General features: G+C 38.2%; 3 protein-coding genes across 4 annotated transcripts; 1 reads left to right on the plus strand and 2 right to left on the minus strand.

The window, feature by feature from the left end:
* The first annotated feature begins 7,241 nt into the window (after positions 1–7,241).
* Positions 7,242–10,212, plus strand: LOC149381476 (transcription factor PIF3-like). The gene is made up of 8 exons (XM_089601845.1): positions 7,242–7,657; positions 7,736–8,279; positions 8,365–8,469; positions 8,534–8,599; positions 8,668–8,733; positions 8,849–9,193; positions 9,700–9,829; positions 9,936–10,212. Exons 1-8 carry the CDS (start codon positions 7,596–7,598, stop codon positions 9,944–9,946), a joined length of 1,329 nt encoding a protein of 442 aa, XP_089457971.1. The 5' UTR covers positions 7,242–7,595; the 3' UTR covers positions 9,947–10,212.
* A 1,461-nt stretch (positions 10,213–11,673) lies between these two features.
* On the minus strand, positions 11,674–14,632 carry LOC149381477 (uncharacterized). Of its 2 annotated transcripts, none has more exons than XM_089630367.1 (2): positions 14,308–14,632; positions 11,674–13,657 (listed from the first exon to the last, which is right to left on the minus strand). In XM_089630367.1, exons 1-2 carry the CDS (start codon positions 14,371–14,373, stop codon positions 12,044–12,046), a joined length of 1,680 nt encoding a protein of 559 aa, XP_089486493.1. In that variant the 5' UTR covers positions 14,374–14,632; the 3' UTR covers positions 11,674–12,043. The 2 variants fall into 2 exon arrangements, with proteins under 2 accessions (XP_089486493.1, XP_089486491.1); XM_089630365.1 differs by having other exon boundaries at positions 11,674–13,660; positions 14,308–14,521.
* Positions 14,633–19,797: 5,165 nt separating this feature from the next.
* LOC149381478 (uncharacterized) lies at positions 19,798–20,721 on the minus strand. The gene has a single exon (XM_089601366.1). It carries the CDS (start codon positions 20,719–20,721, stop codon positions 19,798–19,800), a length of 924 nt encoding a protein of 307 aa, XP_089457492.1.
* Positions 20,722–27,653: the final 6,932 nt, after the last annotated feature.

The raw sequence follows: 27,653 nt of genomic DNA on the forward strand, positions 1-27,653 counted from the left end.
CACAAAAAGAAAAAAAATTAGACCATCGGCGGCTCTCTCCGCAATGCCCCTGCCGGTAGTGGTTGCCGGAATCATCGTAACTCTAAGTCCCTCTAAAAAATCGCGCTCGCAACCAGCGATAAGCCCTCAGTCCTGAAATCCAAATAGCTCACCAAGAGCTCTAATGGTGACTCCAAACTTAGGGGAAATTATGCGATGAGCTCAGTGTTAAGCCGTTTTTTTTTTTAATTTAACATTTAGGGACACGTTGTGTGCTTGGGTTTGTCACGTGCTTAATCTTAGATGGGCCCAAAATCATTCTTCGAAATTCCAAAGGGCTAAAGAAAGTTTAGGACAAGGCTCAAAGCATCCAAAAAGCTTCAGAGGAATTTCAAGTCATGTAATGAGAGAAGAATCCAAAAAAAGATTTGAGTATGGTGGTGATAGCTCTTCGCTCAACTTCACGCCAGAATTGAGGTCACTCTTCTCTCAACTCCACGCCGAGAGTGAGTTCACTCTTTGCTTAACTCCACGCCAAGAATAAGTTCGCTCTTCTCTCGACTCCACGTCGGAAGTGAGTTCGTCACCGTGGTTTTCCAAGAAAAGAGAAAACGTAAAGCATGTGATGGAATCTTCTTTTTATTAAGTGAAGAACATGAGAATGTTATGAATTCTTGTCCACGAGAGATAATAAATAAATGATTATTAAACAGAATAATGGTTTACTTTATTAGCGACATATGATTAGTGGATTGAGGTCTGAATATCAGAATCAATAGAAACTATCATCCATAGTCTCCGTATTAAACTGAGTCACGTGCTGGGCAACTGAGTTCAGGCGGTATTGCTAAAAGATGATCGATGACTGATACATGTCTGGACAGTTGTATCTAAAGTCATATATGCGGAACACTAGTGAATGTTGATCACGACGTGTGAGCATTCTACACTTGTGGTAAGTGTACGACCCAGACAGACTTTGATTGTAGAAGTGTCGTTTAAGTACCGTTATGACACACTAACCGGGGTCACTATGATGGTCACAGTGAGACTTGATCTAAATCATAAAGTGATCATGGACACTGGATCAGATTATCGCGCTCTTTGACTCATTCGCCAAAATGCTATTATCATGTTAATCACAACTTATGTTTTGGGAGTTTCGGAGCATGATTCGAGTGAGAAGTGGTTGACAGATACTGAATGCAGCCTTCCTGAAAGAAGGTCAATGTTCACTCACCTAAGGATTGATTCCAGAACCGATAGATTGTCGGCACTTCCGAAGTTTGTACGTTCGGAAGAATCTTTCGCCGGGGAAGCAACAATGCTTAGGGTATATATGTATCAAGAAAGGTATAACAGATTAATTAACCTTTCTCGATACAAGTTGAACCTAGAGGATTTTGATCACGTACTGACTAGATCAGTGGACACTCGTCACGATGAGTAAATATAATTCTAGTATAAATGAGAGTTCAGTCTTGGCGTACCTAGGTGGAGTCTGACCAAGATTAGACAAATCGATATGAAAAAGAGAAATGACTTTTTTCGTCTTTTCATCGGATTGGTTAAGCTTCTATTACTAGGTCCATAATCCCCAATTAGGCTTCGATATGACGAATAAAGAACCTCTAATAATAATGTGTTTCATTATTATAATATCACAAGCTGTAATTGTGATTGACAGCATCAATTCTGAAATATGGGTATTAAATAATTATTTATGATAGTATTAATTATTTATTGTTTGATCGTGTAAATATTAATCAATTACTTATTTGTTTATTGTTGGATCAAGTAAATAAATAATTAATTGGGCTTTGAGCAATTGAGCCTTACACAACATGAGAAGGACCAATTTTAGGAGATTTGGGCACAAGGATTTGTGCCAAATCCTGTTGGCCGTGTGCCTCAAATTTTCATCCATCACATATTCGTAGTTACCAATATTTTCTCTTTAGTTGTTTAAATAAAGGAGAGATAAAAATATTTAAAAATAAATAAGATATTGTCATTTATTTTCTCTCATGAATATTGTGAGAGAATAATATTTAAAAGGAAATAAGATATTGACATTTATTCTCTCTCATGAATATTAGGAGAGAATAATATTTAAAAGGAAATAAAATATTGTCCTTCATTTTCTCTCATGAATATTAGGAGAGAATAATATTTAAAATGAAATAAGATATTTTCTTTATTCTCTCATAATTAAGTATTCTCTATATAAACACAAGATAAAATATCATAGATATTGATCTGATGGCTGAGAGAGAAAATATGATTAATGAGATGAAATTCAATGGCCAAGCTTTGATTCACTAATGTGAATGCAATAAAAAAGAAATAATATATTTTGAAAACTACCAAGAATATATCATTTGCACTACTATAAATAGGGGGTTCATGAGAAAAGAAAAAAAATCTTTCGAAAGCCAAAATTTTCGTCCATCTCTAGAAGTGGCCGATTCTCTCTCTCTCTCTCTCTCTCTCTCTCTCTCTCTCTCTCTCTCTCTCTCTACCCCTTGGAATTGCTCTATTTCGTTTTTAGAAAATAAGAGTGAGATCTTGAAACAACATTTGTTTCTTGATCGTGTGAAATTAAAGAGTGTGGTCCCACGCTGTATTTCTTTATTCGTCCGAAGATTACGTTTCGGAAGACTACGGTGTCATCAAGAGAAGTACGAGGATCTGAAAGCTTGAAGAAGGAGATTAAAGCGTTTAAAGACGAGGATCTGAAAGCTTGAACAAGGAGATCAAGACGTTTGAAAACGGATTGAGAAAGCTTGAAGTTTATGTTTGTGAGCCCAATACGTAAGTTCTCTATGAACCTTGTTCTTTGTTTATATTGGTTGCTTGACATGTTGAATGTTTTCATTATTTAATTAATAAAGTAAATCTAGATCTTGTTAGATAACTATACTTTTAATTAGCTCTTGTTAGTGTAATTAATTTATTCCGCAACTTACATGATTATCAAGGTGAGCACATAATTACAGCAAGTGGTATTGGAGCGATTGTTCGTGTTCGATACCGCTCGTGTTTCTCCAACAAGTGGTATTAGAGCGATTGTTCGTGTATGATACCTCCTTACTTTTCCCAACAAGTGGTATTAGAGTGATTGTTCGTGTCTGATATCCTACATGCTTCACCAACGAGTTGTGTCGGAGCAATCGTTTGTGTGTGATAACCCCCCTCGTTTTTCGACAAGTGGTATCAGAGCGATTGTTCGTGTCTGATACCATTGATTTGTCACCAACAGAGAATTGGTTTCTCAACCTCTTTGATACTTTTAGAGAATGAATATAATTTGGCTTGTTTAGCTTTAGTTTGTGAGAGAAAGTGTTTTTGAGAGAGTAGATATTTCTTATCTCATTCTAGAGTGACTGAACTCTTTATTTTTCAGTGAGATAGATGAGATGAGAGAAAATTGCTTCTCTTTTTCTTGTGGTGTTGTTTTCTCTTTATTTTTAGTCTTTTGTATTTTTGTGGGAGAAGAATCGGGAGAGAGAAGTGAGAGAGAGAAATTTGGCATGAGTTTGCCTAGGTTTTAATTTTCTGGAGAGAAAATGGTGGAGTAAATGGGGTATTTATAGTTTGAGGTTGTGTTGAGGGTTTTTGAGGTATTTTGCAGGTCCCAGCCCAGATGGATTAAAAAAATGTTGAAAATATGTATTTGGGTGAGAATATTTGGTCTTTGGCGGGAATAAATATTCCTTGGGCGAGGAGATTTTAATCATTTTGTGCGGGAAGCAAGCCCTGTCGAAGAGATTTTATGTTATGGACGAGAAGCCCACGTCATTTGGCCCATTTTTGCGAGAAGACGCTAGAAGGTAGCGCACACACGCGCGGACGGAAGAATTGCGCGCATAGGAGAGTTGAAGGCCGTGAGGGATTTTCAGCGTGGGTCTGGTCTGGCAGGGGGCAGTTGGTGGCAGGGGGTAGCTTTGGGCTTCTGTTTTTGTAGGCCCACAATATTTAGGTTCTTAAAATTTTGACCCAACGCTAAGACCGTTCTCTCTGGCTGATCTGTGCGGCGGCACATGTGATAATTGACTGCGCGAGACCGTTCCGATTGTACAAAGAGGCAGTGATGGAGGCGTGATTAGAAGGACATGGATGAGACTTTTCAAAATTGAAGGCGTGGTCCGTGAAAGATGAAATGTGGAAATGATGTAATTTATCCTTTTTTAATGATAATATACAAAAATGACATTAGTCAAGGAATATTGACACAAATATTACGATTCTCACACGAATTTACAAAATATCAAATATTGACACATCTATTAGTACTTGAGGTGTAAAAAAACTACAATACTCTTAATGAAAATGTCTAATTTCGTGACACATCGGTCACAAAATTTTCAAATTTTGTGACTTATGTCATGAAATTCTTTGATTTTGAGACTGACTGGTCATGAAGTCTTTAATATCGCGTAGCGACCAATGTGTCACGAAAATTTCTAATGCTAAAAAAACAAATCATAATGTTAAAAAAACTCAATCACGCAATTTATAGTCTCTCTAGCTCTAATTTATTTGTATCAATCGATTGTAACAAATACATTAAAAAAAACCTCAAGAGATATCATTGAAACACCACAAATAAATTTAAGATTTAAGCCATGACCATGTTACCTTCGACTTAACCTCAATATAAAGCTTGGCAAGGCAATGAGCCATAGAGTTACATATCCTTGGAATGAAAATAATATCAATAAACTCGAAAAAAAATCAAATAAAGAATATTAGCAATAATAATGCCCACTTTTGAGTTCGGTACTGTCCATTTGTTTGATGACATTAATTAACGACTCCAAGACAGTCTGATTACTAGTGAAGAACAATGCGGTCTTTTCTGAACAAGTATGAACTATTGTGCATTAAGTTCAAGAGACAATGTTACTACAATCGAATTGCTACCAATGATCTTCAATACTGAGCATTCATCGGCTCAACTCGGATTTCCCATGTTAGGTATTCTACATAGAAAAGAGAATGAGAACTAACAAAGTTTATACAGGTCATGAATTACTGCTCTCATTGCCAATTGGTTTTGAGATAAATTCTCATGATACACTCACATGGTATCAGAGCTCATTAAGCCTAAACAGGTATTCGATCAATTTCATTGGGATTCGGTCCAAAATGATGTAGACATTCGTTATAGAGCCATCATTTTGATGGGCTGTCAAATTCAAATTTAAAATTTTCAATCGTAGGAAAAGATGTATAGTGTGAAGATGTCACTTGTTTTTTTACCAAATTTTGTAGTTGTAAATTTGAGAGGGTAATGAGTGAATTTGAGAGAGAAATGAGAGATGTGTGAATAAATTAGTTTTAATGGAGTGTATTTATAAGAAAAAAAATAATTTGGGTTAAAATTTAATTGTTTTTAATATTTTTGAAATGAACAAATAATTTTGGCTATTGGATTTTCAATATCTATAAATCGAATAGTAAAAAATATCAAAAATAAATCAAAACAAATTAATTTAATATGAAAAGTTAGATATCTAAATTAATATGAATTTAATACGAAGATCATCTAACTTTTCTATATTAAATATTTTGGAAGTTGGACTAAAACTAGTTGGAGGAGTCTAAATTTTTTTTGTCCAAGTGCTCAGAATTGACTAGATTGATATCGGAATACTGATATGAACAGTATGGACAAAATTTTGGTAGAATAAATAGTGCCAAAAAAAAATCATTTTATTCGGGTTCAATTGCGCAAAATTAATGGGATGATTATGACCATATGAGCTAAAAAGTTCCAGCTTTTCTCTCTCTGTACGAAAGGCTTTTCTCTCTGCAAAGTTTAAAACCCTAGTTGCTTCTTGCCGTCGCCCCCTGGGAACCGGACGTCGGCTGTACGACTCCGACCCGGGGGGAGGCGAAGGTCGCGCTTCCTCGCGAGTGGTGGCTTCTCCGGCATCGCTCTTCCCTTGACCTCGCACGGCTGTGACCGAGTGGCATTTTCAGATCTGAAATCTCAGATCTGATTTTGCGACCTCGCGAGTGGTCGGCTCTGTCTTCTTCTCCGACCGGGGCTGGTGTAGCGCTTCCGCCGGTGGTTCTTGCAGCAGTTCTTCTCCGTGCTTCACCGACGAAGGCAGTAGCGGTCCATCGGGGGTCCATGGCTCAGTTCGGCGCCGGCCTCGTCGCGGTCCTTGTGGGGTTTGAGAGCTTTTTCTTGGAAGATAATATTAATTTAGTTTTGTGTTTTGATTTCTTGGTTTTAGCTCATGCTGGTTCTGTAGTGAATCGTTATTTTTGTTGTTGTGCTTTGGTTTTTTTGACTTGTTTAGGAGCCGGATTAGCCGTAGTCTCCTTATCCGTAGTGGATTTCCTGTTAGGTTTTGATCTATGCAGGTGGAAGAGTCATCTTCTTCGTGGTCATCGGACCGAGGTTGGTTGGATTTTTCCACCGCCAATCTTTGGGTTTTTGAACGAGCCTATTGTGTGCTCTATTGGTGCTTGTAATTCTTCTCGTTGTCGGAAGTTTGCACATAACGTACTTTTATCGGATCTTAGTGTTAGATTCACTTCGACTTAGGTCTTGGTGTTCCTTGTATTAAGGTGTTATTCTCCTGTATTAATGAGTTTTTTACCCAATTTTAATAGAAAATCCGTTTATTAAAAAAAAAAAAAAATTATGACCACATGAGCTCGACTGATCTCTCCAAAGTTGGGCTAAAAAGCAAGTTTTTTCTTCTTCTCCAAGATATAAAGCCCTCACTCTCTCTCTTGCCACAGTCCATTGTAAACCGGGACAAGTGTCGTGACTCGTGACTCTCCTTCTTCAACTCTCTCTCTCTCTCTCTCTCTCTCTCTCTATTTGAGCTCAGTTTTCACCAATTTTTTGGATTGTACCTTTTTTTTTCTGGGGAAAATATTTACCAAACAAAACCGAACAGGTTTCACATGTATAAAATGCATGTGGATTAGTGTTACCCTTTAACTCATATCGAGAGCCATACCCATATCCCTTTCTCCCCCTTTTTGTCTCGCTCGCCTTTCTCCGTAACCTTCACACTTCAATGGATTTCGCTCTGAGAAGATTTTCAAATATTATTATAAGGCACAATTAAGGAAAATATACTAATAGTACACTTAACAATCTCTACCTTGGTTAATTGAAAAAGTGCAATCTAACGTATTTTTTTTAAACAAGTGAACCCATAAAGTATTGGTTTGACTTTGACCTGTACTTTACATGTATTCCTTTTATATAAGTCATTTTACATTACATAACTTACTGATAAATAAGCACTCAACTTCTTAAAAAAAGAGAGATTTTGTTCTGTGAAAAAAAAAAAAAAAAACTGTAAAAAGAAGCAGCATATATTTATTCTTGTACCGCCAAATATATATTTTTTCCCTTCTATAAGTTGATTCGGGAATTGTCTCAGTTTGGGGTTTTTCGCTTTGGCGTTTTGCCTACAAGAATTTCTCTTCTTCTTCTTCTGGGTTCTTTGAACTGAGAGCATTTAGACTCGAATAGTTTCTGCTAAAATCTATAACCTGCTTGTGAGTGAGTATGGTTAAACCTTTGCAGGTCTTTCCGAGCCATTGAACAAATTCTCTCTCTCCCTCTCTCTCTCAACACCATGCCTTTATCCGAGCTATACCGTTTGGCAAAAAGGAGGGTCGATTCAACTCAGGATATCGAGTTAGTTCATTTCTTTTAACTCTCTCTCTCGTTGTTTGTTGTTGTTCAATTGTTGTGTGACTGTTGTTGGATTGACAGGCCAACGAACGATGTATTCGAGCTGGTATGGCAAAACGGTCAAATCACAACGACGCAAGGGCAATCAAGCAGAGGCAAGACAAACCCTCAGTCTGTCCCGTCTCAGACCCCGAAAGCAGCGAGGGCCGGCAAATTCGGGCCCGCCGCCGTCGAAATTCCAATGTCAGTCCCGTCGGAGGACGTTGGGCTGAGCCACGACGACGACGAGGACATGATTCCATGGCTGAGCTACCAAATGGACTGCCCCGAGCTCTTGCCCGAGCTCTCCGGCGTCACAGCCACGCCCGACCAGATCTCCTCGAAGCCCCCGGGCTCGGTCTTGAAACCGAAGACGAGCCCGGGCGTGATCAACTTCTCTCATTTCTCGAGGCCCGCGGCCAAGGCCAATGCTCGGATCGGGGCCGATTTGAGGCTCTCGGACCAGATCGGCGAGAAGAATGCCGCGGCTTCTTCCTCGGTTTGCTCCGGGAACAGCGTTGACAGAGCCTCCCATGCCGTGAAGAGGAAGTTTCACGAGGCCGACGATTCCGAGTGCCACAGCGAAGCAAGTCCATCGATTGGTTTCGGTTTTTTTTTTCTTTTCTTTTTTCTTAGTAGCTCTTGCTCATTGTTTTTTTTTCCCTGTACAGGATGCCGAGGAAGAGTCGTTCGGCGGTAAAAAGACGGGCTTGCCCCGAGCCTCTCCGGGTTCCAAGAGAAGTAGAGCCGCTGAAGTGCACAATTTGTCGGAAAGGGTGAGAATTCATGAACTCAGTGGCTAAATCAGATAGTTTTGAGCTAAGATCTCGTTTTGAACAGAGGCGAAGAGATAGGATTAATGAGAAGATGCGTGCCTTGCAAGAACTCATACCGAATTGCAATAAGGTCGGTTCCTAAGCATTCATTCGAACTTGCTTAGAACGGTTTAGCTGATATTTTAATTACTTTATTAGGTGGACAAGGCTTCCATGCTTGACGAGGCTATCGAGTACCTGAAAACGCTTCAGCTCCAAGTTCAGGTACTCAAAACTCGCCGCTTCCTGAGAAGCTAATTCATCTTCTTATAAAGTGTTTGCTTGCTCAAATCGCGTTTTTACGATTGATGAACTAACGAATTCTGATCTCATTGTTCAGATCATGTCAATGGGGGCGGGTTTGTGTATGCCTCAGATGATGATGCCACACATGCCCATGACTCACTTCCCGCCCATGGGAATGGGAATGGGAATGGGAATGGGGTTCGGGATGGGAATGCCTGACATCAGCGCCGGATTTCAGGGCCCGCATTTCCCGGGCCCGCCAATGGCCGGCCCTGGGCTCCAAGTGTTTGGGCTTCCCAGCCAATTAGGAGTCTCGATGCCGATGCATTTGGGCCCCATGATGAGCATGCCGTTCACAAAGCCCAATGTGGTCGCGGATAACGCAGAGACGGGTCAGCCCACGGAGAATAAAAGCTCGATGAATCACACATCTTCCAGGGTATGTGCTTATCACAAGGAGTAGAGTAGAATAAATTTATTAAATTCCCTGTAAATCGATTCTTTCATCGGAGATGGAAAATAATATTAGTAGAGAAATGTAGCTTATTAATGTGTTTTTTTTATTTATGTATCTTATAGAAGCATCAAAGACATGTATAATGTCCATTTTTTTTTCTTTCCATTTTTTCGAAAGCTATTATGTTCCGATTCTTTACTCCCGCTTTAAGACGAGATATGGTGTGTTCTTTGCCTTCTCGTGCACGTTCTATCTTTGCTGCCGAAATTATCTTCATCTGCAATTTCCTCTTCTCATGGTGTGTCCCAGATTACTATAGGCTCTTTTAATAATAATAATTAAAAAAAGAAAAGAAAAGGGAAAAGTAACTCACACATTGAAACAATCAGCTTATCAGATAAGCAAGCAAGCTTTGCTTTACTTCTTTTTAGTGTTTTATTGTTCTTCAGTTCATTCAACCGAGCTTTTACGCTTTTTCATTGTTGCAGTGCCAAGCAGCGAAAGAGGGTATCGAACGATCCGCTTTGGGGCTGAACAAAGCTCAACTCTCTGATGTGAATACCGGAAAAGCCTCGGCCTCTACCAATGGAAACGATGCTGTGCCTAGTAAAGTAGCCAGTAAGTATTCTTGTACTTAACTGAATTTTTGTAAGCTTGTTTTAGTGTTTCACAAACTTTTTTTATTCTTTTTGAGGCAACATTATAATTTTCTTCTCCGTTCCAGATTATGACTGACACACGAGTTCATGTCGTTGCGAATCGAAGAGAGAAATCTGTTTTGCAGAGTCTTTTACTAAACGAGGCTTGAAATCTGTACGATAGATTGTGAATATTTACTTTCAGAGGGAAAAAAAAAACATGGTACAAATTTTGTAATCTTGAGAAAACTTTTGACTTTTTTTCTTCTTCTGTATATTAGTTAGACCTGTGAAATATGCAATGTAATAGAGTTCAATATGTTAATGTTAAGTATTCAAGTATGTGTTTTCAGATCCTCAACATAGTCGTCTCCTATTAGATAGTATTCCAGTTTTGAGTCATCAGAATTTGTATTCGTCCCGAGTTGTTATGGAGAAAAAAATAATTAATTTTTTTATAAGGAAGAGTTATTATTTTTTCCATAGCATAGTTAATAAGAGACAATGCCTCTCTAATTTTTATCCTGGTGCCGCCACGTGGCGCCTCCAGGCGGTGACACGTGGCGGCATCAGGGGCCGACACGTGTTTTTTTTTTTTTTCAATTTTGAATTTTTTTTCCCTTCCAAATATCAATATATTTTGTATAATTTTTTTATGTATATTATAATCATAATTACCAATACTATATCAATAACATATATTATCATTTTTTTTCCCCTCTCTCATCAATATATTTTGTATATATTTTTATTTCAACTTGAATCTTGGTGTCGCCAGGCAACGATACGTGGAATCCATTTTATTTCCCTTCCGATTTTGATTTTTTTTTACTTCCGATTTTGATTTTTTTCTTTCCAATTTGATTTTTTTTTTAATATTTTTTATGTATATTATAATTATAATTATTAATAATATATTATACTATATCAATAACATATATTATCATTTATTTTTTTCCGACCTTGTAATTTTTTTCCCTCTCTCATCAATATACTTTGTATATATATTTTTTTCGAACTTGAATCTTGGTCCGCCAGGCAGCGACACGTTGAAGTCATTTTTTTTTCCTTCCAATTTTGATTTTTTTTTTACTTCCGATTTTGATTTTTTTTTTACTTCCGATTTTGATTTTTTTTTTTGCTTTCCAATTTTGATTTTTTTTCCCTTCCAAACATCAATATATTTTGTATGTTTTTTTTATGTATATTATAATCATAATACTAATACTATATTATACTATATCAATAACATATGTTATCGTTTATTTTTTTTCCCGACCTTTAATTTTTTTCCCCTATCTCATCAATATATTTTGTATATATTTTTATTTCAACTTGAATTCTGGTGCCGCTAGGCAGCGACACGTGGAACCATTTTTTTTTCACTTCCGGTTTTGATTCTTTTTTTACTTCCGATTTTGAATTTTTTTTCCTTCTTTCATAAATATATTTTGTATAATTTTTGTATGTATATTAATTTTTTTCCTCCCTCTGTTATCAATATATTTTGTATAATTTTTTTATGTATATTATATTTAATACAATTAAAAGTCTAAACTTACTTTATTTTACTTATTTTTTTTTTAAAATATTGTTTTTTCAACTAGTATTACTAGAAGCCTATATGATAAGAAGAGGAAATTACGCCTATCTTTCAGACGAGCTTAAGATACGTGAGATGATCTGTTCATGATATGACGTATCAATTGGTTACAACTTTTCAATATGAAACTCAAAGTTGGTATGATATCGTCTAAAGTGATTTGAACAATCAACTACTACTACAAAAAAAAAAAAAAAAGTTGTACTATAAATACAGTGTCGTGAATTACAAATACAATGATAATCATAAGCAGTTGTAATAACTACATCACACACAGAATTCACAGACCAAGAGTAATTTCCTCTTCATAACGAATGGCAATCAAACACCACAGACACAATACTCACAAACTAGAAATCCAATGACAAAAAAATACAACAATACCCACAAAAAAAAAAAAAAAAAAAAAATAAAAGCAACAATGTCTTCCTATATAGTGTTGTATAGCATCCATGCTTATACCTTCTATATATACACATCCCTTTACCACAAAACTTAAGGACCAAGTGAAAAAAAACCAGAAGAAACCAAACACCAAAGATAATAATTCAAAAGGAAAAAAAAGTGTAGTACACCTTTGTAAGGCCATTTTTACTTGACTTTGATATCGCCTTTGGTGTCGGAAGGCGGAGTTTTGCTGGGAGATTTTCCGATGATGGCCTTCTTAGCCTTGACCAGCGAGCTTTTGACCTTCGACATGATATTGTTTGACTGCTTCTGAGCTGGCTTGGCTGGGATTTCCTTTGCGGCGTCTTTGGCCTCCTCTTCTTGATCGCCTTCTTTGATGAGCGTCTCGAGTTTTCTGTCCGATTTCTGAATGTCTCCGGCGCTTTCCTTCTCCGCTTCTGTCTTCTTTGCCTCTTCGACCACCACTTCGCGTACATCGACAGTGACTTCCTCCTCGGCTTTCTGTGGCTCCGCGGTTTCGGTCTCCTTTTCTTTCTCCGGTTCGGCGACTTGGGGCTCGGTCTCTTTCTCCAACTTGGGTGGTTCGGCTTTTTCGGCTTCCTTAACTTCAGGCTCGCCATCATTCACAACTTCGGTCACAGCGGTTTCCTTTTCGTTCACCTCGGGCTCAGATTGTTTGGACTCTTTGACTGGTTCGTCGGGCTTCTCAGTCTCTTTTTCCTTGACATCAGGCTGATCGGCGGGCTTGGATTCCTCGACTGGTTCTTTGACAACACTTGTCGGTTGGTCTTGCTTCTCAAGCTCGTCGAGAGCGATGTCTCTGGATGCTACTAGAACCGGACTCTCGGTCTCTTTTGCCTTGACATCAGGTTGATCGGCGGGCTTGGATTCCTCAACTGGTTCTTGGACAGCACTGGTCGGTTTGTCTTTCTTCTCAGCCTCGTCGAGAGCGATATCTCTTGCAGCTACCAGAACCGGAATCTCAATTGCTTCATCTGTAGAACCCACTTCGCTCGGAAGCTCGACCACCTTGTTCTCTTCTTCGGCTTCACTGCTTTTTTCCGCCTCCTCTTTAGCCGGTTCGGTCACCACAACAGTCTCGTTTTTCTCTTCAGCTTCAATGACCTCCTTCTTTGGAACACTCTCCACAACCACTTCGCTCGGAACCTTCTTTTCCTCTTCGGCTTCTTTGTCTTTTGCCACCTCAGCATCCGAAACAGGGAGAGTTTGTTCTTCTTTGTCCATTTTCACGTCCTTATCAGCCAAAGTCACTTCTTCTTTCGGCGAACTTTCCTCGGCCACCTTGACTTCCTCAGCGGGTTTGACCGGCTCTTCTACAGCTGGCTCGGCCTTCTCTGCAGAAGACTCTTTCGGCTTCTCGTCAACAGTCTTCGGTTCCTCAGCTTGTTGTTCCTTTGGCTCTTCTTTCACTACAACAATCTTCGGTTTCTCAGCTTGTTGTTCCTTTGGCTCTTCTTTCACTACAGGCTCAACAATCTTCGGTTCCTCTTTCACTACCGTTGGTGGGTCCAAGACCACAGGCTTATCCTCAGTCAAAGTCATTGTTATAACCGGCACGCTTTCGGTTTCCGCTTTATCTTCTTTAACGACAGAATCCGGATCAGCAACAACAGCTTCACTGGCCTTGGTCTCGACTTGTTTTTCCTCAGCGGTTTTAACAGAAGCGTCTTCTTTCACGGTTGGTGAATCGTCAACTTTGGATTTTTCCTCGCTTTCCTTGGAGCCTTTGTCTTGATCAATAGGCTTTGCTTCTTCTTTTACCACCTTTTCAACTTGCTGCTGAAAAAAAAAAAAAACCAGAACACGTACACGATCAAGTTCACAAACACAGAGATGGATAAAAACAATTATATCCAAATATGGGCAACCTTGTTTTGTTCTTTTCAATAACAAAAATTGACCCAATAATAATAATAATAATATCTTCATCTTGATTTTTATCATTACATCTCCTTTGAACGTGCAAGCTGGTTATTTTTCATGCATATTCATTTTGCTATTGCCAAGCCTTTAATTTTCAACTATACACTCAACTTAACCCAAATATTATCGTTGATCTCTTCTAAGCATGTAAAGTCATGACCTAATTGGATTACAAATATGTATATCAAAACACTTGTTTGCTTATCAAAATCTCAAAAAAAAAAAAAAAACATAACATGTAATAAAAAAGATATAGATATACGTGTTTACACACCCCCAATAAAAAAGGGAAAACTTGTGTATCAAACTAGATCAGTGGTGTGAACACAAGGAAAACTGAAGAAAGAAGCAAAGTTGAGACAGTAGATTAATTAATAAATAAAAAAAAAAAAAAAAGAACATAGCTTGAGAGCTGAATCAACAACAGAGTAATAGAAACATGTAAAAAAAAAAAAAAATCATGAGCATAAGAAAGGAAAGAGTTTCGTGAGAATATGACTAACCTCAAGAGGGACAGGAATTTGTTCATGTGATTCCACTACTGCAACAGTCTCACTAGAAGTAGCCATGAGTAGATTAAACAAAAAAGAAAACTGAAACTTAGAACTTGTTTGACAAGATTTCAATGATGAAGAGGATCATAAAAATAGAAAGGCAGAAAAAGAAAGAAAGAAAAAAATAAAGCGAATGATATGGTTGTCAACAACCCAACTGGCTAAGCCAACCTGAACTTCCTTTTCTATTCTTTTTCTTTTTCTTTTCTTTTTTCTATAGTGAAGCTGTAAAACAAAAATACCACACACACACACACTCAGTCTCAAAAGTGGAAAGAAAATAAAAATAGAATACCAAAAAATATGAAAAGGATATACAGGTTGTCATAGACAGGCTATATGTCACATGATCTGGCATGCTTGGAATGATCAGCGATTGGATTCCATAAAAAAAATATATTCTATTGCGCAGAATATAAAATATTTGAATAAAAAGTGGATATGTGTTATTGCAAAGTGACAAGCTTTAATGGTGTGGATAGGGGTCCTGGTCTTTATATTTTTAAACGGTCGAAATATAATATTAAATATGAAAACATTATTGGATCGTCTTGCCATATAGTGACTGTGGATCCCAGCCTAGAAAAAATTAAAAACTTTATAATTCTTTTCCTTAATTTTTTCTTCCAGAGGAAAATTAGTGAAGAAGGAACAGCGATTCTAAGGGCAAACATGAGTTGGTTGTTTGTTTTTATATGCTATGTTATTATTTAAAGTGACTAAAGTTGGGAAATTCAGATAATATAGGACTTTAAACAAAAGTATACGTCATAAATTGGATACTCGGAAAGAAGGGAATCAATTCAATTTAAGCCTTTTTCTTTTGTGACATGACTGACAGACTGACTGTTAGGAGAGAGAGAGAGAGAGAGAGAGAGAGAGAGAGATGACAACTATGTCATGGGCTTTGGATTGGAGCCCATTTGTAGAAGAAGAAATAAAAAAAAAAGATTAGAAAAAAAGAGGAGTTCGGACTTCGGAGTAGGCTTTTCAGAGCTCACATGGAAGGAAGAGGCCTTTGTGCTTTCTTAGTAAATTATTATTATTATTATTATAGCAACCACTATAGCTCTGATAAATGATAAAAATTATTGATCATCTTCTAATTTCTCTATTTATGAAAAGGAAGGAAAGAAAAAAACACACAAACGGGTTTCGCGGAGTATTTATAATTTTTTGCCAAGATGGAAAACGCCAAAAGAGAAAAAAAAAGGAGAAGGAGAAAAACAAACCAAACCAAAACAATGCAAGCCAACAAACACCAAGCCATTTCGATAATAATAATAATAATAATAAAAAAAAACACACACACACACGCACAAACAAACACCAAGCCATTCAACACCAACGTCCTTGCTATTTTGGGAGTTTCTTTTTGCAGTAAAGTAAGTATCACTTATTTAAAGGCATGAGAGGTACTCGTGATTCTGCGTGTTCGGCGATAATTTTTATTTTTAACTAAAAATAATATTTTAGAGTCTAATAATAAGCAAATGATCGATTTCAGAGAGAGACTTTGTTTTATTTTATTAACATACGAATTTTATTAGAAGAAAAAAAAAGACACAAAATACGAAATTTTAGTTGTAATAGGGTCGTTTGCCATCACTAAACATTTCTACCTGATCATGGTCTCGACTCAAGCTGGCTTCTCGGACGAGAGTCCCACGGAAGGAATGGCTTCCGCACGTGAAGTGAGCCTCGCGGAAGTGCCGTCTGCCGCGTGGCACGGAAATGATAGTTTTCTTCCGCGTGGCACATGGAAATGGCAGAGGTTGTCGAAAGGTATCGGAAGGCATATTTCCATTGGCGTTTGAGTGAGGATGTGTGTGTAACACTGTAACGTACTAACGTGTATATAATTGGCTATTCATATAAATTGCCTCCCTGTTATTGTTATGTGTGCATTGTATAATTTCTATTTTACTGGTACACACACAGTCTACACACTTTCAAGTTTCAACCTTCTAATTTATATTATTTAATTACCTTAATATATATATATATATATATATATAATATTTAATTATCCATTATTTAAAAAAAGAAACATGGCCATTCTTAATACCATTTAAATTTATCTATTCATATAAATTAAGGTAATTAAATAATATAAATTAGATTCATATAAATTATCTATTCATATAAATTATATACTTAATACCATTTAAATTTAATTTTTTATTTTTTTTAATTCTTTATTGGAAGTTAACGGAAATTTGGATTTCCATTAAGTTTAACAGAAATTCCATTTCCAATAAGAAATGGAAGGCATCAAAATGCCTAATGGAAATACCATTTCCAATAAGCAATGGAAAGTAGCTTATTGGAAATGGAATTTCCATTACCTTCCATTGCCCAGGATGAGTCTCGACTCTTGATAATATTTGCAACTTATTCACAAACTTAACATCCACAAAAGATCAATACGCACGATTTATAATCTCCGCAATCTTATAATAGTAGTTGCTTATGAAGTTGTGCCAATAACTAGTTCTATCTGCTAAATAACCGAGAGAATACACACCGCATATTTAATCTAACAAAATCATTACACATAGAAAGAAAGATGCACGAAATAAAATAAAATAAATTCCATGCGTGATCCTATCAACTTAAGTCATGCTTTTCACTCACTACTACATAACCCTCACATGAATCATAATCACAATCATGTTCTAGTTACTAAGGCTAAATCAAGTATGAATTAAAACCCTAGTAACACAATAAATAGAAGCTCATAATCCTATCTAGGAATAAGCTAAACAAGATTAATGATAATCATAAACATATTTCAATTGGAAGAACAAAAACAAGTTGGAAATAAATATTGAATAAAATCAAAGAGGCCATGATTATCAAGTCATACTAAGGATTTGAATTCACCATAAGCCGTTTGGAATATTAGCTACTCCTAAATCCTGACTAAGAAAACACGAAAATAACAATAACAATAATAATAATAATAATAATAATAATAATAATAATAATAATAATAATAATAATAATAATAATAAAATGAGAGAGAATTAAAGAAGAGGAATTGGCGGCATAAATCATCAAACTCTTTCTCTGGACTCAGTTTGGTACTCAAACTTTTTTTTCGACGGGAAAAATCACTAAACTGCATTTCTAGTACCGACGTTACTCATTTTAACGATTTTTTTGACGGAAATCCACGTGTCTCGAGCTAACATAAATTCGAGTACCAAATTGAATTCATTCCACCAACTTATTGGGGACCTCATTGGTGACCCGGAGGAGCCCACCGGTCTTGGACGAGACGACCGGAACTCCGTCGTCTTCCTTGCCGAAGACCAGCAAGTGGGTCCCGGCGCAGAGCGTCTCCTTGTCGCCGTTCCGGAAGGGCTCTCCGGCGGGGAGCGCCAGAAGGTTCCGGAGTCGCCGGAAGTTTCGGTCGAAGGCCCACCACATCTGAGCTCCGACGGCGAGCATGAACACCGTCGGCCCAAGAAAATGTTCTTGATGATCTCGACCCCAAGAAAATGTATATGTCGGGGGATTGGTGGATCGGAATCGGTGGAAGGGCATAACGATGAAGAAAGCCCAAGAGCAGGGCATCCAAACTGCGAAGCTCCCAATTGGGAATTACTTGAAGATGTCGAGTTCACAGGTCCTCACAGTGAATCAAGTGATGGAGATACACCAAATCCGGTCAACCAAAGGTGGCTCGGGTTCTCATGCCTTGAATTCACGGAAATCTTGGCATGCGTGAGCCTCTGGATCTTCAGTTCCTTCTCCTCCGATCTCTTCCCCATCCTCTCCTTCCTCAGATTCTTTCGCGACTCGATGATCTCTGAGCGCTCTTCCTCCGGCACTCCGGCGAGCTTCTCATCCTACTCTCGCCGCTTTCGTTCGACCTCCTTCTTTCGACGCTCCTTATCCGCAGCCTTTTTCTCGGCCTTTCTCACCTCGTACTTCTGTTGCTTCACCAGCTTGTTCTGCGCGCGCTTGGAGAGAGCCTGCGCTGCCGGAGAAGCGAGCCCCTCCGCCGCCGGGATCGCTAGGGTTTCGAGGGCGTTTTTGTCACTAAGCTTGGCCTCCATTGACGGAGGTCGATTCTTGATTTTCTGCTGCGACTTGATTTGTTTTGGTGTGTGTTTGGTTGCGGCTATGTCGCAGTGACTGCAGTGGAAGTGAAACGAGGTCATTATCTATATATATATAACTTGTCAGTAGAGAGTAGTGGAGTTAGCTTGAGACACGTGGATTTCCGTCAAAAAAATCGTTAAAATGAGTAACGTCGGTACTAGAAATGCAGTTTAGTGATTTTTCCCGTCGAAAAAAAAGTTTGAGTACCAAACTGAGTCTAGAGAAAGAGTTTGATGATTTATGCCGCCAATTCCTCATTAAAGAACGGTGAATATCAGACACCCGAAACTTCATTTTGTTGTCAGAATGCTTCTCACCAAAGTTTGTGCATCCAAACCTCTCTCTTAAGCTCTATATGCCATTAAAAATTATAATGGTCAAAGTAATAATTTATTATTCGACCATATGCGTATACTTTGATATTCAATTCTTGTAAATAATCATGTGCTGAAGCTCATGAAAACCTCTATTTGATGGTCCAAAGATAATATCTCATGTGTTTAATCAAAATGTGATATATATTTCCTCAGTTTTCAGAAATATCAGACATCTCCGTTTAGTTTAATATAAATGATAAATATCTCTTCTAAAAAATATATTACATTGTAAATACCACACTTTTCATTTATTTTTTTTTACAAAAATAGAATTTGAACTCCCCAAAATGTCCTTAATAAAATAAATATTTATTTACTATTTTATAATAAAAAAATTCAAAATCTCTCGTTAAACAAAAACTCTTAAATTATTTTGATTTAATTTTTTTTTATATATAATATAAAAATAAAGATTTATTTCATTAAGAATATTTTGGGAAATTTAAATTTAAATTTTCTTTTAAATAAACGAGTATGGTGATATTTTAGATATTATATATTTTAAGAGAGGTATGTGTCATTTATATTAAACTGAAAAGAGATATATGATATTTTTCAAAATTGAGTGGATGAATCTCGCATTTCAATTAAACACATGGGATAACATTCATATTTTCTCTAAAATAAATTACTATATTAAAGAGACAAGAAAAATGAAGTATGCATTGATATTTTGGTTATGATTTTCTACAATTGAATGTGCAACAAAATAATTCTAAACCTCCATGAAAAAATGTGTACGAAGTAGTCAACAAGATCGTCAAAGTGAATAGTCATTTCTTTTGTTCAAAATTTATTGTCAATAGTTGCGAAACTAGTAAATTTTTTTTTTTTTTTTTTTTTAATAAATGCGAAACTAGTATTGTTCGTGTGGTTTTGTCAAAATATTTGGAGCTGAAACAAAATGGTAGGATTTCTTTTTTTTTTTTGAGGGAAGAGATCTCCGACCTTAAATATCATTAGGCATTTTCGCCAACACTCGCTCTTGTAACTCAAGAGGAGGCAAAGAGTTCCATATTACATCCAATTCAAAGGAAAACGCCTTCTTGGCAAGATTGTGAGCTAAAACATTACAAGTGCGGGGAATGAAAACAACCTCACACCAACAAAAAGCGCGAATCAAGTTAAAAATATCCACCAAAACAAGGCCCACATCGGTCGTCGGAGTCGATCTCTCTTTAATGAGTTTCACCACGTGCTCGCAGTTTGATTGAACCAACACCCTAGTGAATCCCCGACTCCAAGCTTCTTCTAAACCTCGCCGAATCGCCACCGCTTCCGAGATCAAAGGGCTATAGTACCGGTGGAGAGGGACACTATAGGAGAGAAGGTCAATTCCACAAGAGTTCCGGAATATACCTCCCACTCTGCAAGTCCCGCCGTTTCTCCCCACCGCCGCGTCTACACTTATGGCCGTGATGTCCGGGGGAGGAGGAGACCACCTGGACATTTTGGGAGGAGCCACCCGAACCATGCTCGGAAGATCCCACACCCGTCGAAAGTCGCCGAGCAGCCCGATGGCGTCGTTGATGAGGTCGGGAAGAGAGCCCACCGGGGAAAAGTGTATCATTTTGTTCCGACGATTCCACACACCCCAAAGAACCACGGTAAAGAGCTCGAAATCCTGTAAAGGTAGAAGGGAGGTGAGGTGAATAAGAAAGTCGAGAGTCTCCCCGCCAAAATTGTTTTTGACCATCTTCCACCATCCGAGGCCTTTCCAAACGTTGATGCTCTCCCGACATTCCCACAAGGCGTGAAAAGTAGACTCCTTCCCTCTTGGGCACCGAGGACAAACCGGGTCGATCTTCATACCCCGTTTCGCGAGGTTCCCGAAAGTTGGAATCCAATCCTTAGCCACTCTCCAAAGGAACATACGAATCTTCGGTGGCACTCGAAGTTTCTAAACGAAATTCCACCAATCCTCCAACTCTCGGGGAGAAGATGAGCCCGCAACACAACGACCACTACTCGCTACCCGGTATCCGCTCCGCACCGAGTACTCTCCGTCACGGCTAAAATGCCAAATAATACGATCCGAAGTGGACGATCGAGCCTCCGGAATACGCAAAACCGCTTCCACATCATCTTCACAAAGCACATTCCGAAGCCGGTTAATATTCCAATAACTTTGGCTTGGATAACCGCTTTAATAATCACCTCTTTCCCGGCCGCAGAGAAGAGGTTACTCTTCCAAGTTCGGATCTTGGCCCACACTCGATCTCGGATGTATTGGAACACTTCTTTCTTGCGCCGTCCCAACGTCATCATAAGGCCAAAGTACCGATCGTGTCCTTCCGAGGACCGAACTCCAAGATGTCGTGCGAAGGCTTCTCCTTCGGCTTTCCCGATGTTTTTCCCAAAACACACTTCGGACTTGTCATAGTTAATCACTTGGCCAGAAGCACGAGCGTAGACCTCGAGGCTAACCAAGGCCATCCTTAAGCTCCGAAACCTTCGTGTCATCGGGGATTCGGGAAGGGCCCCGAACGAAAAAAACCCCCATCTCGAGGAATCCATCGGTCTCTCTTGGCATCCACCATTTCTCCCGTCCCGATCCTCCACCTTGAACCCCCTAGGATAACTTTCCGTCCCCAAAGAATACCATTCCAAATGCTAGACGCTTTGTAGGTCCAATTCGATTTGAGAACGCAAGAGTCGGGGAAGTAGCTCCCTTTGAGGACCCGAGAAGCAAGGGAGTCGGGAAAACGTAGAACACGCCACACGGCCTTCGCGAGGAGCGCTTGGTTGAACCACTCAAGATTCCGGAACCCCAAACCACCCTCGGCCTTGCGCAAACAAAGTTTCTCCCAAGTCCCCCAGTGAGTTTTCCTCTTTTCATCATCACTTCCCCACCAAAAGTTAGCCGCCAAATGGTGAAGTTCTCCAATAAGACCTTTGGGGAGCTTGAAGCAACACATGACATAGCTCGGGATGGCTTGGATAACCGCTTTAATAATCACCTATTTCCCGGCCGCAGAGAAGAGGTTACTCTTCCAAGTTCGGATCTTGGCCCACACTCGATCTCGGATGTATTGGAACACTTCTTTCTTGCACCGTCCCAACGTCATCATAAGGCCAAAGTACCGATCGTGTCCTTCCGAGGACCGAACTCCAAGATGTCGTGCGAAGGCTTCTCCTTCGGCTTTCCCGATGTTTTTCCCAAAACACACTTCGGACTTGTCATAGTTAATCACTTGGCCGGAAGCACGAGCGTAGACCTCGAGGCTAACCTTCACTTCTCGACATTCCTCCCGGTTGGCTTTGAAGAAGACCAAACTATCGTCTGCAAAGAACAAGTGAGAGACAAAGACCCCCGGGTTTCCAAACCTTAGTCCTCGAATGCGGCCGAGACTCTCCGCCCTTTTGAAGATAGCCGATAACCCTTCCGAGCAAAAAAGGAAAAGAAACGGAGAGAGAGGATCTCCTTGGCGGAGTCCCCGTTGAGGGATGATATTTCCGGTCAAGGTCCCGTTGATGTTGAAAGTAAACCGCACCGATCGAACGCATTTCATAATCAAATCGACCCACTTTCCTTCATATCTGAGGCCTCTCATAACCGCCTCAAGATAGTTCCATTCGACTCGGTCGTAGGCTTTTGACATATCAAGCTTCAAAGCTCCATACTTGCCGTTCCCGAATCTACCAAGCCTCATAGTATGGGACCCTTCGAACCCCACGATCATGTTGTCGAAGATTTGGCGTCCCCCCACAAAAGCACTTTGATTTTCCGAGATAGTCTCCGCCATCGTTCTTCGGAGTCGATTGGTAATGCATTTTGAGACAATCTTATAAAGCACGGTGCATAGACTAATCGGCCGGAAATCCTTCACCCTCTTCGGTTCTTTTATCTTCGGGATAAGGGAAATGATGGTGTCATTGTGATCTCCGATCTCCCAATTGTCGTTTAGGATGCCTAAACACTCTTTGGTCACTCCGTCGCCTACTATGTGCCAATAATTTTGAAAAAAGAGCCCCAGAAGGCCGTCTCTCCCCTGTGCCTTTAGAGCCCCAATATCGAAGACCGCCCCTTTGACCTCATCACTAGTAAACTTTTCAGCGATGATCTCGTTCATCTCCCTCGTAACCGTAGGCCTCAAACACCTTGTAACTATACCAATATCACTCATAGAGGGTTGAGATGATGAGAAAATATCCGAGAAATAACTAGAAATCGTACCTTCAACGACCTTTGGGTCCTCGGACCAGTTTTCGTTAGAGTCGAAGAGCCCGAAAATAAAAATTTTCTTCCTCCGATGGCTAGCTTTACGGTGAAAAAAGCTAGTGTTCCGGTCCCCGCTGCGGAGCCAAGCCACTCTACTTCGTTGGCGCCAATATTTATCTTCCTTCTCAAGGAGGGTGTTGAGTTTCCTCTCCTCTCTTCTAATCGCCTCCGAGTCGAAATTCGATGTCGAGGAATTGAGAATTTCCAAAGCCTTCTTATGTTTAGCGATCTCCGTCTTCAAGTAGTGGAATTTATCCTTCCCCCAAGATGCTAGGGAAAGGGTACAATCTTTCACGGCCCGTCTAAAGTCTATTCGCCAAGTCTTCTCAATGATGTTCTCGCATTCTTGCTCCTCGCACCAAGCTTCTTCGAAAAAGAATCTCTTGACTTTCCGTCGGGAGCCTTGTAACACCCCCGGAGTCTCCCCCTCGGGCGCCAAGAGGAGGGGCCGGTGGTCGGAACCGCAGAAGTCTAGGTGGGTCACCTTGAACAGAGGAAAAGCCTCCAGCCACTCCCCATTCGCCACACATGTATCAAGTCTCTCGACCGTGGCGTCCTCCGATTTCTTGCTCCTCCACGTGAACGGGTTCCCGGAGTAACCCACGTCTTCAAGATCACAATCGTCGAGAGCACATCTAAAATCTCTCATCAAACCCGGCTCATTCGGATTACCTCGTTTCTTTTCAAAATTGTAGATAATTTCGTTGAAATCTCCTCCGCAAAGCCATGGCCCATGATGCAAGCCATGCACTCTTCGGAGGAGTTCCCACGTAAAACGCCGTTGAGAAGGATTTGGGTTCCCGTAGATCCCCATAAAACGCCAGCCCTTCCCGCTTGTTTCCATACACCTTGCTTCAATGTGAAATCTAGAAAAAGAGCCGATTCGAATTCCTTTGTCTTCTTTCCAATAGAGCACCAAACCACCACTCATGCCCACTCGATCCACCGCAAAGCATCCCCCGAACCCCAACGAATAACGTAACCTCTCCGCGTAAAGCTTTGAAGTTTTTGTCTCCGAAAGAAAAATGAAATCCGGGTTATGAACTTTGATGTGGTCCCGAAGGGCATTCATCGTCCCCGGGCCTCGCAGCCCTTGGACGTTCCAGATCAATCCTATCATTGCGTCCGGTCGCCCATCTCCGACGAGGGCGCCGATATCTTGTTTTTTGAACAATCGGTCTCATCTCCATTGGAAGGAGAACAAACCTGATTAGAGAGATTAGTTGAGGAGGATACACCCTCGGGGGAGCGACTGTCGTTAGCCGCGTCAGTAGGATTTCTCGAGATATGTTCATTACATCAGAATGGGTGTTTAGCCGTTAAACGAAAATGACGCGGCTAATACTAAAATGTTGCAATTAAATCACTTTCAGCCGTAATTAAGCTGTGAAAAAAATTGCGCGAAAAGTTTGTTGCTATTCCAAACATCCGAGACTTGTCGTAATTTGGTAGGGGCTGGCAACAACAATGCCTCAACGATTTGCTGTTGTTTTATATTTTATATAGCAAAAAAAATTATTTGTTCGCAACCATTATTATGAAAATTCTCAGGTACACATACATTAAGATTAACAAATACATGAATCATAATTTTTATGAAATACAAAACCAAGTCCAAATCAATTGTAATTTGTTCATAACCTACCATTCAAGTTCTCAATATATTGTGTGACTATTAAAAAAAATCAACATAATTAATTTCTCCTTATTTTTATTTTTGTATTTCCCAGCCGACGCCGTCATTTCATCATAAATTCTCTACAAATAAAAATATCATAATCTCAACATATTTTATTACGATACAAAGATTTAAATGTTGTTTTTGATGCCGTTTCGAACCTCCTGATTTACGAAAACCGACACGCCGACGGAAAATCGTACGGAAAAATGTGAAAAAGAGAAAGTGAAATATCTTTTTCAAATGACGTGTCGATTGAAAACCAAACGGAAATAATTTGCAAAAAAACGAATCCATACTACTACATATAATAGATTTATTGACTTGAAATCTAAGACGTTTTCTAAATTGCATGACTTTAATAGTCTAAATTCGTATATAGGCTTAATAAGTCACTTAAAAAAAGACTACATAACTTTTAGAGTCATTATTGGCATCGTTTGGCATAGCTTTGTTTTAAAAAAAAACGCTTTTAGATTCAGTTTCTGGGGAAAAACTGTTTTTTTTTTAACTGAAAAGTGTTTGGTAAGTTGTTTATAAAACAGTTGTTGCTGATAACAAAAGCTGATTTTGCATTTGGTAAAATAAATATATTATAGTAAAAAGACTAAAATAGACATAAAATAAATATTTAACAGTGCTATGGATAATCACGTGAGGATATTAAAGTAATTTTATATCAGATACAAAAACGTTTTTTCTAAAAGCCAAAATTCCTAACTTTTGTGACTCATGTACAATTTTTAAAATCGTTTTTGAAATTTTTTCTAAAAATTGTTTTACCAAACAGTAAGATTGCATTTTGGTTTTTGCTAACAGCAAAAATAGGCTTAAAAAAGCTGTGTCAAACACGCCCAATGACTTAGAATCACTGCGTTGGATAATTTTAAGTCGATTAAATAACACTTAAAACACATATACATTTTCAAGACATTTAGACATTGACTTTAAAAATTATTTAAAGTATTTTCTCTAACGACCTTGTAAACTTTTATTTTATTTGAAGTCACTTGATAGTTGTCTTCAAATATTTTTGCAAGTAAGTTATATTCGTCCTTTAATATATGTAATAAAATGATTTAAAATATTTCACAACTTCCACTTATGCAAATAACTTCCACGTGTATATATATACACACACACACGCATACATATATACTCAGTTTCAAATAGCAAATGAATTCCATGTAAGAAATAAGAGTTTAGAAAGTCTTGTTTTTCGATATCATCATTAATTTTTTTTATTTGTAAAAATCTGGAAGCATAATTTTCAGTTATGCAAGTTATATATTTTTAAACATAGGTATTACTTTAAATATTCATTTCTATAAAAAGGACTTCCAAAAAGTATTCACGGCTATTGAGAGAAAAAAAAAAAGATTCCCGCTAAATATAAGCTATTTAATTAATGTCTCATTAATATCAAATAAATAAATGTTCCATTTTGAAACAAATTAGAAACTGTTTCGCTCTAATTATGCCGCAACTTCTCCATTTCAGTTATCTATTTAATTTTAAGCTCTATTCAACTTGTTTATTATTTAGAGTTTTATTTATATAAATAAAACTATCATTAAATTTTTGTTTACACTTGCATATAAAACACCATTTTTAATTTTTTTTTAAATAGTATACTTTAAAGATTTGTAACTTTCCCATTAAACCCATCATCTATTTTAAATTAAAGGGATGATTTTACAATTATGACCATTTAAAAATTATTGGGCCAAAATCTATTAATTGTAGTTCCAAAACTATGATCGAGTTTGTCAATAAATACAGTTATTTACTGATAAATTTATCAAAAAATATTTATAGTCTTAGAATTATAAGCTATTAAAAAAATTTAAAAACATTTGCCCAAAATTTAATATAATCCCTAAATTAAATTAATATTCGGCGACAGGCGAAAATATAAGAGGCCTAACATACCCTTGCCCATTACAATTAGAATAGGCCCAAAAAAACCATCAAACACCTAACTAAGACTGGCCTAAACATGGGTCCAAACCCATTTCGCATCATGCAAGTCATGCAAATTATTGTTGTAGTTGTTAGTGTCGTTTTTCTATTTTGAAAAAAAGACGTTCCTACTGAAAAATAACAAGAAAAGACCCTTGAAATTATTTATAGTTTTTCAAATTGTTACACTGTTTGTTTTAATTAATTTAATTTTTTATTTAGAATAAGGTTCCTTCCGTTTCAGTTTTGAAAATATTGTATTTGTGAGTTTTTGAAAGTCCCTAGTCTTAAAAGTCCCCGGAATAGTAGTGGAATTTACTGTTGAAGTCACAACAACAGCACATTATTTTATTTGTATCAGCACAAATGAGTCTAAATTGCATTCGTGTCTTTTTTTTTTGCATATTTGTCACCTTTACAATGTCTTAATTACATTCTATTTTATATCCAACAAGAATTCATATCCACACTCAAACCCTAATCTCTCATCAAATTCTCTCTCAAACCCTAATCTCTTTGGTTTAAGCTCCGACTACCACGCCGATCGCTGCTCCGACGAGGCCACCGCCGCTGTAACCCTCGCCGGAATCACAGATTCAGCCTTCTAGTCTATTTTTGTTTTGTAAATATTTAACTGTGATTCTACTTTCTTCTTCTAATCTACTTTTGTTTTGTAAATATTTAAATGTGGTTCTATTTTCTTCTTCTAGTCTACTTTTGTTTTGTAAATATTTAACTATGGTTCTACTTTAAGGATATTTTGGTATAATAATAAATAAAAGTGACTTACTTGCAACACGTTTTTTGGTGGTAACATAGATGCAATTTTGTTCATAAGAAATGACTTTGGTGCAAATCTCTCGGAATAGTACGGTTTCCTAGGCCTTGAATTTGGCCCAAAAAAGTCTGAACCGCTCCGAACCAAACTGATACAGTCTAATTA

Source organism: Urtica dioica, chromosome 11, assembly GCF_054948205.1.
Source record: "Urtica dioica subsp. dioica isolate 48M chromosome 11, U.dioica_male_clone48M_v1_H2, whole genome shotgun sequence".
Lineage (NCBI taxonomy): Eukaryota > Viridiplantae > Streptophyta > Magnoliopsida > Rosales > Urticaceae > Urtica > Urtica dioica.

Coding starts and splice junctions, on each gene's coding strand:
- LOC149381478 (XM_089601366.1), bottom strand. CDS start 20,721: ATGTTCCTTTGGAGAGTGGCTAAGGATTGGATTCCAACTTTCGGGAAC.
- LOC149381476 (XM_089601845.1), top strand. CDS start 7,596: ATGCCTTTATCCGAGCTATACCGTTTGGCAAAAAGGAGGGTCGATTCA. Junction 8,734..8,848: donor CGCTTCAGCTCCAAGTTCAG/GTACTCAAAACT, acceptor CTCATTGTTCAG/ATCATGTCAATGGGGGCGGG. Junction 9,194..9,699: donor TGAATCACACATCTTCCAGG/GTATGTGCTTAT, acceptor TCATTGTTGCAG/TGCCAAGCAGCGAAAGAGGG.
- LOC149381477 (XM_089630365.1), bottom strand. CDS start 14,373: ATGGCTACTTCTAGTGAGACTGTTGCAGTAGTGGAATCACATGAACAA. Junction 13,661..14,307: donor AAATTCCTGTCCCTCTTGAG/GTTAGTCATATT, acceptor TTTTTTTTTCAG/CAGCAAGTTGAAAAGGTGGT.